The 14,862-nt window shown below is 47.3% G+C and overlaps 2 protein-coding genes across 2 annotated transcripts in view; one reads left to right on the top strand and one right to left on the bottom strand.

The window, feature by feature from the left end:
- Positions 1-10,820: 10,820 nt before the first annotated feature.
- LOC134503443 (cornifelin-like) lies at positions 10,821-11,545 on the top strand. The gene is made up of 2 exons (XM_063312244.1): positions 10,821-10,938; positions 11,325-11,545. The coding sequence occupies exons 1-2, from the start codon at positions 10,821-10,823 to the stop codon at positions 11,543-11,545; spliced, it is 339 nt and encodes a 112-aa protein (XP_063168314.1).
- A 206-nt stretch (positions 11,546-11,751) lies between these two features.
- MEGF8 (multiple EGF like domains 8) overlaps positions 11,752-14,862 on the bottom strand; it is a 42,254-nt gene continuing 39,143 nt past the window's right edge. Inside the window, exon 42 of the mRNA XM_063312243.1 lies at positions 11,752-14,607. Within this exon, the coding sequence (XP_063168313.1) occupies positions 13,405-14,607 (1,203 nt within the window). The 3' untranslated portion in view covers positions 11,752-13,404. The remainder of the gene's footprint in view (positions 14,608-14,862) is intronic.

Raw genomic sequence — 14,862 nt, 5'->3', positions numbered from 1 at the left:
AGGGCAAGTGGCATCTGAAACCAAGCCACGGTGCATCTTGATTCTTCTTTAGGGGAGGGGCTTAACTGAGAATGAGACTGTTCCCTGCCTTTGAGGACCTCATGTGCAAGGGAGGGGGGGAGCAGTCTTTCCAGTGATGTTATACTGCCCAGAAAAATTAAATACAGGTAGTCCTCGCTTAACAGCCACAATGGGACCAGAGTTTCAATTGCTAAGCAATGTGGTCATTAAGTGAATTTTATGACCCTTTTTGCGGCAGTCATTAAGCAAATCACCGCAGCGGTTAAGCAAGTCACACAGTTCCCCATTGATTTTGCTTGCCAGAAGCCTGCCGGGAAGGTTGAAAATGGCGATCATGTGACCACAGGACACTTGCAATGGTCATAAGTGCAAACCAGTTGCCAAGTGCCCAAATCGTGATTGTGGGGATGCTGTGATGGTTGTAAGTGTGAGCATCAGTCATAAGTTGGTTTTTTCAGTACTGTCATAAGTCCAAACCATCACTAAATGAATGGTCATTAAGTGAGGACTACCTGTACTGTGATCCAAAGTTTGGATTTACAATAATCCAAAGTTTGGTAGCATTTTCACCCAAAGTCTCCATATGCTGAAGACATACGTGTGAGTCAGTCCTACTGAGTTTCTCAGGGACTTAACTTACTACATTCAAACTGTCTTGAGACCTGGATTATTGCAAACTCTTAGAAATATTTCATTCCAGCAAAGAAATTGGTAGATAAAAATGCATAATTTTGCCCCATAAATTACCGAACTCCAATGCAATGTGGAATATCATAGGAAGTGGAGCAGGTGGATTTATTTGTAAGAGAGCAAGAAACATGTATTTCTGGGAGTAGACAGTCTTGCGACTCTTTGGGTTGTTGTTGTTTTTTCACTGCAGTGTTTCGCTCCAGCTACCCTTCTACTGTTGGTCTTCAAGGTGCCAAGAACACCTTGTTTTTCATTTGTTATCCAGAAGCTTGTTTGTGGCTCGGAGGTAAGGAAAGGGACTGAATAATTGCTCTGTGTACTGGGGACACTGAGGATCAATTAAATGGCCTTAGCTCTGTGAAGAGCCATTTCTATGAATCAGACCCAGACTGCAGAAACATTTGCATGATGGATTGTCATTTGAGACTGGGAGATACACATTCTGGCAACTTAAAATGTGAGGGTTGCCTTTCTACAGTGGTTCTGCCAAAGGTGGTGCAGCCACTCTGAGACGCTGTCTGTACCAGCTTGGAAACGCCGATACACATTCTACACAAACGTGACACAGCAAGGTGGTGAAACTCTCTCGTTGATGCCATTTAATCTAGGTGAGGTGGCAGGAATGAATCTTCCGGAATAACCCAGGATTGTGTTCGGCACCTCCCAGCTGCGTCCTCAGGAGATGAACTGTAGATTTAGGGAAGAGAGGACCACGTCTTCTATTTGAAGGAGTATGCTTTACAAAAACGTAACCAGCTGTGCCTGCTCTGTTTTTTCTCCTTCCCTCGAGACGGAGGCCGGCCTCTGTCCGACTCTGCTGCTATTCCCAGATGCTTCTGCTCACTGCACAGGGGAAGCGTTCAGCATAGATTTCCAGCACAGGAGCAGGAGAAGTTCAGTATAGCTGGGAGCAGCTGGGTGGTGAAGGAAGGCTGTCAGTTTGCAGCACGGGAAACAAGGAAAGCTATGCCCTGCCACTTTTCACGTCTCCGCAGACAGCTGAATAGTGATGAACAAGCTGGGCTTGTTAGAAATATCATCAATCCGAAAGCAACAAGCAGATGTTGTCAAAGGTTTACCTAAATAATAAGCTAATAATACGCAGTCGTCACAAGCGCCCTTGAAATCAGATTAGCTTCATCATGATGGCAGATAATTTTGTGTAGGAGATCTGACAAAAACCTGTATTAAACCCTTTAGAAATAGATTAACAATACAGATGCAACATATTTGATGGCAAACAACCTCCACGTTCTGAGGAAATATATCTCCCAGGACATTTCTTGTAAATCCTTCCATGTCCTTGAGCTGGTTGCGGGACCTTGCTAAGATTCAGTAATACAATTTTTAAGCCTCAGAACAATCCAAGAATGTTAAATCTTCAGGGAACAAACTGAATACAACCTCAGATACATCTACCCCACAAATTTTTAGACAAGCATTTCCTTTTATAGAAGAGGAACCGAGGCAACCTCGTCCTCTTAACTTGACTTCCAAGTACTGAACATTAGCAAAATCCAGTATTTTCTCACCTGTCAAGAAAGCAGAAAGCACTCACTGTTTAGGGCTAGATCACCCCATTTTCATGCGACTCCGAGCACAGCACTATTTTCAACTGCGGCCCTTGGGTATTCAAACTTCCCTGCAGGAAAAAAAAGCTTGTTTGACCAGGCCACGAAATCTGCTGACATCAATAGACTGCTGGGTTTTTATGGAACCATTGGTTGCAGCAAAGAAAAAAGTTTCATCCTTTATTTATTTATTTGCTTTTTCCCCCCCCCCCTCCATTCTGGGAAATGTTTTTTTGGGGTTTCCTGACTCTCTGTGATTTTGCTTTAAAAACCTCTTTGGAGGTTGTAGTTAATGTGCAGCAGCTACATCAGAGAGAGATGAAAAAAATTAAAATCTACCCAGAACCTTCTTGGGATAATAATTTCATTTGTAATCTGAGCACAAGGTCAGCTTGAGAAGCTGCCTGAGACAGCCATCCTAGAAATGCCTAGAAAGTAACGTTCTCGTTCAAGGGAATCCATCCCCAGACTCCAAAGTCATAGAAGCTGGTAATTAACTCTAGGGTCATGCAGCGCTGCTAGTTGAGGTGTTGTACAGAATAGCAGCTGCCTTGTATTGATTCAGATGATAGTTGGCTGCGGAATGGGGAACTTGGCCATGGATGACCCCCGTCTGATCTGCAGGCTTCTTCCTAGAACAAGCTGTTTTTCTCAGGCCTGAAAAAGATATCTCCAAGGATAAGAGCTTCCCCTTTCTAAGGTTTGAAACGTCCTCCACGGATGTCAGGCGAGAGAATGTTCAAGCCTAGTTCCTCTATGGAGTGTGTTTGGGGTGGCTACAGCTAAGCAAGGAAACACCCTCCCCAGAGCTACCCCTTCCTTTCCAAAAAGTAGTCTTTCAAATAGCCTCAGCTGGTGTCCACCTTCTCACACAGGGTATATTCTGGGTGGTTATGAGGATTCAGGGTTGCCAAAGGACCTTTTCCAGCCATGCGTGGAAGAGTCCAAATCTGCCTTGAGCTACAGGACAGAGAAGTCAGCAATTGGTGGTTCTGCACTGCAAGTAATTTCGGTAATGTGGTTTGGTGTTAGTCCAAATCGGCTAGCTAGTTTCTGTAGTTGGCACCACAACACCAAGTACCATTTGTTTTCTTAAAATCAAAGTGGAGATTTTTTTTAAATGAAGAGTTAATTAAAAATTAAAATTAAGAACAGCGTTTTTTTAATCAAAGCAGGGCAAGCTACTGTATATAAACAGGAAGCAAACCCCACACTCGGTTGCGCTGATGATGTTACCTAGTGGGCTCACAAAACAACTGCAAGCCAACGACCCAGCTCAGAGAGCACCGAGGACTTAGCAAAGCAGAGAATCTCAGGGTTTTGACTGCCATCAAATTCTCCCTTTAAAAGGAGCATTATTTGCAATTATGCTGATTTCAGAGAGTCGAAGGGCTGCCAAGCCTTAACCATCTTCAGCCCCCACTAGATGCCCATGCGTTTCGGGTGCTCCTTCCCCAGAGGCTGCTTGGTCTTGTTTGCAGCAGTCCCAAATGCTGGCACAGAGACAGAAGTGTAGGAAGTTTAGTAATCTTCCCCGTTTCCTCCTGGCCTGCTTAGCTTGTAGAAACATGTTCAGAGCCCCTAAAGCTTGCCATGGTACTCAGAGGAGAGGAATTGGTTGCCAGATGCAGAGAAATGGCCAAACTAGAGCGAGGAAGGGGTGATGAGCCAGAAGGTTTCACAGCAGACCGGGTGCCTAAGCTGGGAAAGAGGCAGTGAAGGTAGTTTTGCTGTCACTAAGTCAGGAGCTGTGAGTAGGCCACTAATACTGTACGCCTACCTGCACAGCATACGTCACACATTCTTGCATTTGGTCTGGCCGAACTCCCCTGTTGAGTTACAGGCTCTCCCTTGACCTTCTGGCCTTTTATGCTCACAGATGCCCCTCTGGCTTTCTAATATTTAGGTGACTAGGTTGAATATAAGCGCCTAAGCTTACAGTAGTGTGCGTAGGGGATGTTATTGGCAGGGGATTATTCGAACAAGTGACGACTCCCTGGCCAGAAGAGTGTAAAGGTGACCTTGCAGAGAACTGCAAACTCTACCACCAAAGCGATGAGGGGGAGAAACGTATCTTAAGCTCGCAACAGGCAGGTAGTATCCGTGAGCGTCTCACACGGACCCGTCCCTAATTCCCAAGAGTGTAAGAAACGGGAGGAGGCACAGCACAATCGGACTTGCAAGGCTCTGTTATTGCTGCCAATCTCAAAAGTAGTTTTAGCCTTCCTGTGGAGTTGATTTCTTGATCTGATCTACCTACTGGAGCTGACAAAGAGGTATGCGATTCAGGCAATCAATTTCCTGCTCGACTCTGATGGCTGAATAGAACGAAAGTCACCTGTACAAATGGCTGCCTTTGTCAACCTGTGGAACAGCAGACTTGAGGACATTGACTCTGCCCCCCCCCCCACTAAGCCTTTGCTTTCAAACAGGAAGCAGCGCTTTTGGGGGATGGGCATGCTTCCACCTCTCAGGCTAGAAGATGCTTGCAAGTTAGTCCCAGTTTAGCTTAGCTGGTCGTTGGATCTTGCTGTATTTTATGGCTTCTCCGGAAATCCCGCTCCCCACCCCCAATCCTAAATAATTGGAGAGCTGACTGAGCGTGCTTATTTGATGTATGATTTAGAAAATAAAATGCGAAAAATTGTGTCACATTAATTTGACATTTTGATTATCCAATAGACCTAAAAAGCTGAACTGAAATGTCGCATCGCACCGAACAGAAATTTGCATGGGGGGGGGGCAGAAAATTGGGCACAAATGCAGCAAAGTAGGTTTCCCCAACCTGGTGCCTTCCCAAAGTGTTGAACTTCAGTTCCAACAATCCCTAAACACACACAGGTTGTAGATTAAGAACTGAAGTCTAAAAACGCAAGAAGGCACCAGGTTGGAAAAAATGTACAGGTGGTCCTTGTTTAGTGAGTGCCTCATTTAGTGACCATTTGCAGTTATGATGGTAATGAAAAAGTAATGTTGCAACCAGTCCTCGTATTTATGACCATTGCAGGTCTGTAAAGCAGTGTTTCTCAATCTCAGCAGCTTCAAGATGTATGGACTTCAACTCCCAGCTGGCTGGAGAATTCTGGGAGTTGAAGTCCATACATCTTAAAGTTGCTGAGATTGAGAAACACTGCTGTAAAGCAAAGGAAAGCTGAAGTAAGATCATAAGCACAGTCACGGTTTCACTTAACGACCAAGTTGCCAGTCCCAGTTGTTGCTAAATGAGGACCACCTGTATCGTAGAAGATTTTTGAATTTGTTTTGTCTTACAGTCCTAGTAAAAAAACAAAATTATTAGAAGTCTCAAATATTTCCAGCCAGGACAATTCCCCACTTCGTTTCCATATACTGTTCAAATAAAGGTAAACAGAAAGAACCGGCAAACTGAAAAGACTCCTGAAATTGCCTGTGGTCCTAAGGCATTGCTGGCGATAGGAGAAGGCCAAAATGCATCCGTGCGTCAGGTCCATGGCTCTCGATGAGCGGAGCCTGTGGAGCTGTCCACGTAAAGCCCTTCTGTTTCCCCCTTGGAAAGCGTGCTGCGTTTAAAATACACAAGATTTCTCGTCAGCCAGGAAACTGCTCCAGCAAGTCTTCAGGCATGAGCGTGGGTGGGTGTGTTCTGGGGGGTGGGGGAGCTGTGTAAAGTAGGACTACCTGCACATCTTCGGAGACTGCACACCTGATTGCCCGATAAAAGGGAGGGGTGGTGCTCCATCCTGCCCTGTCTGGCACCTGCTTAGGCCTGGCAAGTGGTTGAAGATGGAGGGTGGGAGGTGATATTAAAAGGGCAAGCCCTTTACTTACAACCACCGTGTTGTGCCTCTGAACAGTATTAACTGACCAAGCCACCACTATGTTGGATCAGAGAGAACATTTGCAGATTACGCTTTGCACAACTTGTAATTTCTGGAACTTCCGCTTCCCACCAATGCAGCAGTGGCGATCAGCTGATAGAAGCGTAAATGCTTTTTTAGAAAATTGCCTGAGCTGAAGAACGAGGAGAAGGCTTTTCAGTGGCACAGCTGATGTTCAGATTGGTAGAATGCTGCTTTTCATTAGCTTGAGATGCTGTGCTTTTTTTTTTTTTGCTAATTACTTTGACAGCCCTCCTGCTTCTGCTCCGTCAACATCTGAAGCAGATGATAAGATAGTCAAAGTGCCCTCCTTTGAACCCTTCCTCCCCACCTTTTGAAGAAGTTGGAAATTGGCCGGAGGGTTTTTACAGCTAGCGACTTCTTTCCCCACCCTGAATAAAAGTCTTGCTTCTGTCTAGTAAATACCTGATTTGATGCAACCAAAGAGGACAGAGGCAGACTATTGGATCAGCTTTTGCTTACATTGTTAAAACAATCTTTCTCCATTATTTAATCCTCCTCCTCAGAATGAGATGGGGGAAAAAAAATAGATGGTCATCAGGCAAGCTGAGATACAACTAGGTACAGGTGTCTTTTTAGGGCAAGTGATCTTGCTTCAGAAGCTAAGAAGGTGGGCTTCACTAGTTTCTTGGATGGGAGACCATTAGGAAATTCAGGGCTGTAGGGTGGCCTGGAAAGTAAAAGACATCCCTGCTGAAGGCAATGGGAAGCTACTTCTGTGTTGATGCCAAGAAAAACCCATGAGGAAGTCACCAGAAGTTGAGTTTAACTAGGCAAAGACTTCTTTTCACACAGCTGTAAAAGCTGCCGTTTTATTTAAAGCTTTCGTCCTGGAACTGGCTACAGATTTGGTCATCCCAATCAGCATGTCATTGCTGGCATTGGAAGTTAATAAAATGCTGAATGAATGAATGAGTCCTGAAGTACATTAAATTTGTGGAAGGAATCCTGTGTGTGTAATAAAGGTGCAGATTTGTACTTTTTTAAAAATTTCCTGTTTAAATAGAAATACAGTACGTCTCACCATCGTGGGAAAGATGGTAGTTGACCATATACTCTGTACTTGGTAGGCCTCTAGACCTACTGCTTGCTAATAATAATAATAATAATTAATATGCTGCCCAACTCTAGGCGATTCTTTTAGGATTCTGCTCTTTGTAATGGACCTGGGCCAGGAAACTCTCTTTCAGAAAATGGAAGTCACAGCCAAACTAAGGAAAGCTGCTATTCTGGATTAATTGGAGCCCCATTTGAGCAGTAAACAGTTCCACATTCTGAAGACCAACAGATTAATAGAGAACTGGAATCGATTTGTAAATAATACATTTCTTGATAAAATAAAATAAAATTTATAGATACTTCTTTAAAAGAATTTCTCTAACTTCCCTGGTTTTTAATTCATCGTTATTGCTCAATATATTTGTATTAGCATATTTATGCTATCAACAATATTATTGTATTAGCTTTTTTTTAAGCTAAGAGTAAATTGATCAACCTTTTAATAAATGTGTGTGGGTGTGTATAGATTATGTAGATGGATATGACACACATGCGTCTCTTGCACAAACCTTGGTCTTCCTCAGCTGCGCTTCACACAATTAATCAGGCAACCTGGGTTTTTGAAATTTGCTAAGTCATAAAATAACCAGAGTTAACACCAAGGAAGCTGGACATGTTATGTAAATACAGTTGCTATGATTTAACTGACCTGGTTAAGCATGTTGTATAGGCCACAGCCTGAGGCAAAAGCTGCAGCTGGCTGATCGTTCCTGCCACACAAGTGCACACAATTATTTTATGCAATCTGTTTTACATGCACACATCTCTTGGCCGCCAAATGGCTTGAATCTCTCAGTTAATGCAGTTCAGCTATGAAAAAACGCACATTAGAGGCCCTAATTTCAGGGATAGTCTTGATCTTACAATGGTGGGATTTATAACACTACCTTCACAATGGGGTTTTTGGCCTGGTTCACATACTGCACTAAACCATGGATTGTAGCTTACTGAACTAACCCCGGTTAGCTCTTGGCAGAAACTGCTCAGCAGTAAACTGGCTGAGAAACCACAGGCTGAAACCAAGCCGATTCGTGGCCACCAAGAAAGGGCTGGAAACTGGCTTCCTCTCCTGACCCAGCGCTTCTGTTAAGCTGAGGATGGCAAGATCTAAATTGGCGTCCGGGCACGGCCAAGCCGCTTCATCTTGGCTACACTCCTTGTGACCGGCTTAATTGAAACACACGCTATTGTGCGCCAAAAATATCTTAATGAATTAAACAAGAAGTAAACTGGGAGCGGACTGTTCCACATTAATTTAGCTTTGGGTGGAGGCATGTCATAATACTGTTGCTGTCAGCAACTAAAGCCTCATACTACAGTATGTGTGTGATGCAAAATAAGACAGTGGTGTCCTTGAGGTGCATCCTGCCCAAGCAGGGGTGGGGAATACATTAATGCTGCCCCAACCCCAACCCCAACCCCACCCCACAACTGGTATTAAAAAATCTAGTAGGAGAGTTTGAAGGCCACTTTCTGGTACAATGTTTCCCAACCGTGGCAACTTTCAGATGGGTGGACTTCAATTCCCAGAATCCCCCAGCCAGCAAAGCTTGGGAATTGAAGTCCACTCAACTGAAAGTTGCCAAGGTTGGGAAACACTGCTTGGTATCTTATTTCTACTGTGTGGGACAAGCTTTATTTTTGAAGCAACCAAAAAATCTGTCCCCCCTTTCAAGGGACAAGCAGGAAACCCACCTCTTGCTTTCTTGTGCATATAGCACTGACCACAGGGAGCCCTTTAGTCTGCCACAGGCTGTATCAGGATGGGGAGCAGCATCTTCATTATCTCCCTCCTGGTACTGTACCAGCAACCTTCACTCAACTATGATTTGGTCAAAGTATCATTTTGAAAGAGATGTACATACTGAAGGCCGAATTAGATCTCCCTGGGACAAACAACGGCCGTAACCGATAGGCATTGCCTGAAAGCCTGCTGAAGCTGTCCTGCCAAGTCAGACGCTTCTCTGCCATGGACTTCAAGCGCTGTATGCGGGTGTACTTCCTTCCTTCGTTGTACCAGTTCAACATCATCAGATCATCTGCAAGTGATTTCCTTCTAGCCATGGTTTCCAGAGGGTTCAGAGGCATCTCAACACCGATCACTTTTCATACAACCCTTGCAACAGCTCTCCAGTTTCCCGAGTCATTGCAACCTTCAACAAAATTTTAAAACTTGATATGCAGTCCCCATTTTCATGTGTTGTGTCGCACTGTGATTTCCAAGGAATAGATGTTTGCAAAAAAAAATAAAAAGCAAAACCAAGGTGACAGAGCACCGGCCTTGAAAAATATTAATGTTCCATCCTACTGTTTTTAGGTTCCTGCAAGAACTATTATCCCATTGGCTGAGTTCACACAACGTGCTCTACCAGGTCAAGCAGCTCCATTCACACGTTTGGCAGGAGGGGGGCTTACCGGGTTGCCTGAGCTTGGACCACCTCTCCAGTTTGTCTGAGTGCCTTATACAAGCCAAAACTTCAGTAAATTCAGTAACACGGTTGAGCATGCTCTATGATTACAGCCACTTTTTCTCTTGCTAGTTTGTTTATTACTCAAATTTAGCCACTGCCCATCTCCCTCTAGTTCCTTTACAGGTAGCCATTTAACGACCACAATTGGGACCGGCAACTTGTCATTAAGCAAAGCAGCCACTAAATGAAACCAGGACTGTGCTTATGATCTTACTTCAGCTTTCCTTTGCTTTACAGACCTGCAAAGGTCAAAAATACAAGGATTGGTCGCAAAGTTACTTCTTCCATTAGTCATCGATTCGAATGGTTGCTAAATGAGGACTACCTGTATTAAGATAGCACCTTGTGCTTATCCAGCATGTTTGAAATTCCAGTGTTCTGTAACTCACTGGAGACCCGCTAGTCTTTCTGCATATGCCCATTGTGGATACTGCAATATCTTATGTGCCACTTTGTGCCATGCTGATTTCCACAGCACAATATATTGGAAATCCACTGTGGCTCTGGAACATGCAGTTACACGCTGCAGCCTCCTGCATCGTCTGCCACTGTTTCCCCACCCTGTGAAAGGCTCCCACTTGCATCCCCTACAAGCCACTTGGACAGCCATGACCTGAAAACAGGAGTTCTTCATCACAGTCGCTAAGTAGTTGCAGCTCTCCACTGTATGCTTTGGATGAGGGAAGGTGGGACTTTGGAGAGACAACACTCAGCAACACACCTCTCACAAAAATCAGCCACTGATATTCATGGACTAAATTGAGCACAGGGTGTTTCTAAGCTGGTGGCCCACACCTACACCATGCCTACTTTTTTCAGCGGCTTTTTAATCCCGGTTTCTTCCTTCCCGTCCTCTATTCCTTTCCCTAGCAGATTCTGAAAGAACAGCAGTAGCACCTCGGGATTCTTTGCAGCTACCTGTCCCTTAGATTCCAGGTGCACCCCCCCATCTCCTATCTTTATTAGAAGCATCAGATGCCAGGTGCAATTATTTGCATAGAGGTAAGCACCGCTGTCTGGGAGATCTGACTGGGAAGGCACCCAGCAACAACTAGCAGCTTCAAGCCATTTAGGAGCTGGACGTTTAGGCACCACCCTCCAATCCTCCAAGCATCAGGTAGATCCGTTCCATGCCGTTCCGATCCTTCCCTGTGGTTTCACAGCCTGCGGCTGCCACCAGATGCTGCCAGTCTCCATACCGGGATTGGAAAACCGGCCTGATGGACTGCACCGCCGACAAATCCATTTGTGAGTACAGTGTGTGCTGGGACCGCCCATGGGAGGGAGAAGCACCAGTACATCCCTCCATTAGAGCAAAGCCACCCTTCTGTTTGGTCTGGCACCCACTGGGCCACTTTTGACATAGGGGATGAAGGTGGCTTTTGGGACCCTGATTCGGCAATACATCTGACCAAACCAGCCATTCCCCCTGCAGAGATACAGGCACTTACCACCTTCCCCAGTTGTGCCCTTGCATCTCTACCCATTTAATTACCTGGGAGACAAGATTTGTGTTATCAAAGGTGCCTTTGCATCTTGCAACGTCACGTCCCTAGTCTGAGGGCCAATGCTAAAAAATGCACCAGGGCAAGTGTCACTTCTCAAATTCAAGGGCTGCCCTTCCACTCCCCCAGGCATGTGCGGCGCCTTCGCTCCCTGCATCCTCGCCTGCAAAGTGGCAATAGACTATGGTGAATGCTGCTGCGTCCCATTCCTCCCCGGGGCTCTGGTGGCCATGCGGACAGGCCTGCGAGAACAGCTGCGCATCAAGGTACCGCCTGTTTCCCGAGATCATGCACCAAAGGGCTCTCTGGCAGCTACGGCTGCAGCTTTATCAGGAGAGTTTTTGAGCTAAGAGGACCTGGCAGAAGGAAGGCAGAGGAGTGAGTGGGAGGAATAGCTCCAGAAGAGTTTGACAGCTGATTTAATTATCTAAACTTGTTATTTGTTGTTTTCCTGCTCGTCCGAGGACCGGGGTGAGGAGGGAGGGATGGCAAGAACTCTCTCTTTGTGCCAGAGCTTGCTCCGTAGATCTGAAAAATGAAAGTTGAGCCAGAAAGCGGACATAGGCTATTTTTCACTTTTAATCAGAGATTGTGGGAAGGTATTGGAATTGGGAAGGCAACCACAGAGCATGAGTTAGACGGAAGACGTTGCACTGGATGATCTAGTCTTTTTTTCCCTTTCTTTCCAAGGGGACCGTGTGCAATGACTGGGTAGCCGCCTGCTGTTGCTGCCCCTGTGCCCTCTGCCAGATGGCACGAGAGATGAAGAGTCCATGTTAACCTCTCTTGGCATTCCTGAAGCCCCCAGGAAAGAGGAGCTTACACGCCTGGAAGGAATGGCAACATTTTCACATCCTCCTAGAAATATCTGAAGCAAACATCTGGCTGAGCTGAATAGGGCTTAAAATACAGGACGATGCTGATACAGGGAATGCAGCCGGATGCATCAGGCAGGGCTTTGCTAAGAACCGAAGCACGCCCCAATCTTCTTCCTCCTCCTCCCCCCCCCCTCCCCAGCTTTCGGCAATACATCGGGACACGCACAGAGGCGACAGTGGGAACTTTAAACAAAAAGGCAGAGTAGCTCTCGTTCTGACCAGTTCAGCTGCATGGAATTAAACGCTTCCGCCCGGATTTCCATTCACTCACATCCATTAAAGACTTCCATCACAGATGGCTCGCCCTGTGTTGCGACAAAGCAGCCGCTCAAGATCAAGAGGTATGCAAAACGAAAGGGCTGGTTCTCTCAGATGAATCAAGGGGGCAGCTTCTTCGAGACTCTACCACTTGAGCCCCAATTTGTGCGGGAGATGCCTATCGCCCCAAAATCTCATTCATCGAACAAAAACCACGTGCCAGGGGCGAAGACTTGCCCAGAACGCACTTCCCTGACTTGTTAGGGAGAAGATTCCTGCTCCCCCACCCCAGACTAACATGATTACTTTCAAACAAAGTTTTCTCCTGCTCAAACTGAAGAATCTGATCCAAGACTAGTATTTTCAGCAAACTACCTTAAAGGCATTCAGGGTCTGTCCTGTTCGATGGGATGGGATGGGATGGCTGCTAGTTCTAGCCAAGCTGCAGCAAAACCAGGTAGAAAGTAAGGTACCAAAATCAAGGCAAGAATCTACATAGCGCTTGAAAAGCGATACTGTGAGGAATCAAGCCAAAACGCCCTTCTTCCTTCATCTCGGCACCCACCTTTTGACAAGCTTGCCCTGGGGCTCGATCTAAGGCTGCCCTCGCACAACACACTCAGTTGAATGACTGAACAGATTCATTTTCTGAGTTTCCACAATACAGGGAAACGTCACCTAAACAAATGGGCTGGGTTCACACACATCATGACACAAAAGATCTATCAATTAACACTAACCAAGCTTAGTGTGTTGCACGCTCGGTCGAGCACGTTGGGTGAATGCGGCCGTAGAAAAGAGCTGGGCTGAGGGCCACGTGGAGGCTTTTCATGCCCCATCCGCTTATTCCTGGGGGGCTCCAGGACCCTTCCGAGGAGGAGGGGAGCAGGGCAGGCACCAGCCCCAGGGCACATCTCAGGCTTTTCCCTCCGATGGAAACAGAGCTCTGCCTGGCAGAAACATCTGTTCTGAAGACTGGCCAGCCGATTCCATGATCTTTGCTGCCCCTCCACGAGGCAGATGAGGATTGCTGAAGCCCCTCCCCCCCAAGCAGAGCGGGGCTCCCCACCAACTCACAGGGACATGCTGGTGAGGTTCTCATGGCTAAAGAGGCCCTTGCGGGAGCTGTTCATGCCGTGGCTGCCACCACAGTAGTCCTGGAGGTTGTGGCGCAGGGTGACGAGTGCAGAGCCCAGGCAAGCCCGGTTGGGGGCCTGCAGCCCGCCCGGCAGCTGGAAGAGGACGGTGGCCACCCCGGCCATGCCATCGTCCGTAGGCTCCAGGGTAATCGGCCCCACCCGAAAGCTGGAGTAGGAGTACCCCATGAGATGCGAGAGGAAGGGCTCCGAGCGGCGGAAGTGGGCCACAGGGTAGGGGACCTCGTGGTAGGGTTTCAAGCGGCTGGGCAGCGGCTGGGCAGCTGCCAGGGCTGGGAGTTTGTGGGGGCGGGCAGGGAGGAAGACCAGTTCGGCAGGCGCCCCCAGGCTGTCCGGCTCAAAGTAGACAGTCACTTTGGCGAAGGGCCGGCTGGCCATCTTGGTCATTTCCTGCAGGTGGCGCCGCTGCTCATGTCTCAAGTCCAGGAACTGCTTGACTTTCCAAAGCAGGACACAGACGGAGAGGAAGAGGAAGAAACAGGAGAAGAAGACCGAGAAGAAGACAAAGAGGTCGATGTGGGCCTGGTCTTGGCGGAAGAAGAGCAGGCCCTGGGACTCGGTGGCGTTTGGGCTGCTGCCTCCGATGCCCAGCAAGACCACGTAAAAGCGGCTGGATTTCAGGGCATGGATTTCATGAGGGTACGTGATGACCACGCGATCTCGGACCCCTCGCACGATCAGCACCGCCTGCTGCTCCCTCACCGTGATGTAGGTGATCAGGCCGTGGGCCTGCGCCTCTCGTACCGGCGGGGAGGGCTGGCTTCCATTACTGAAGCCGCTGCGCCCCCCGACTTCGTCTCCCGGAGAGACAATTCGCACCACGTGGATGCCCGTGGCCCGATCAACATCCACCACAAAGGTTTCGTAGGAGGTGGAGATGTAGACATCCACTCCTCCAAAGGTCACATCGATGGTGATCCGGATGTCCACATTGGTGAACTTGGGCTGGACTCCAAAAAACACGGAGCGCCCAAAAGGCAGGTTCTTGATGTTCGGCTCATGGAAGCAGTTGAGTTGTGACGTTGGGTCGAAGCAGCTCTCCTGATCGACGATGATCAGCCGATAGCACTGGTGGCCCCCCACTGGATTCCCGTGGAAGAACTCACGGCACTTGGCGCACTGTTGAAGTTAAAGAGAAAGACCAGCAGGCGGATTCAGAGGAGGCTACTCAAAGTATTCCAGGCTCTTCTTCCCACTCAAATTCTGTGCCTTAGTTTTAGCCCAGATGCCGATTAAACAGTATGCATCATTTCCCATACCCCAGCAATACTTACTAGTGGAACTTAAATTTAGTTTGCTTCTTTTACCGGTACAGCAGGGCGCTGTACAGGCTCTAGAACGGGGCTGCATTCCTGTTACGTGCGTTTCCTGTGC

Source organism: Candoia aspera, chromosome 10, assembly GCF_035149785.1.
Source record: "Candoia aspera isolate rCanAsp1 chromosome 10, rCanAsp1.hap2, whole genome shotgun sequence".
NCBI lineage: Eukaryota > Metazoa > Chordata > Lepidosauria > Squamata > Boidae > Candoia > Candoia aspera.
Note: the sequence above shows the minus strand (reverse complement) of the source record. Positions and strands in the feature narration are given on the sequence as shown.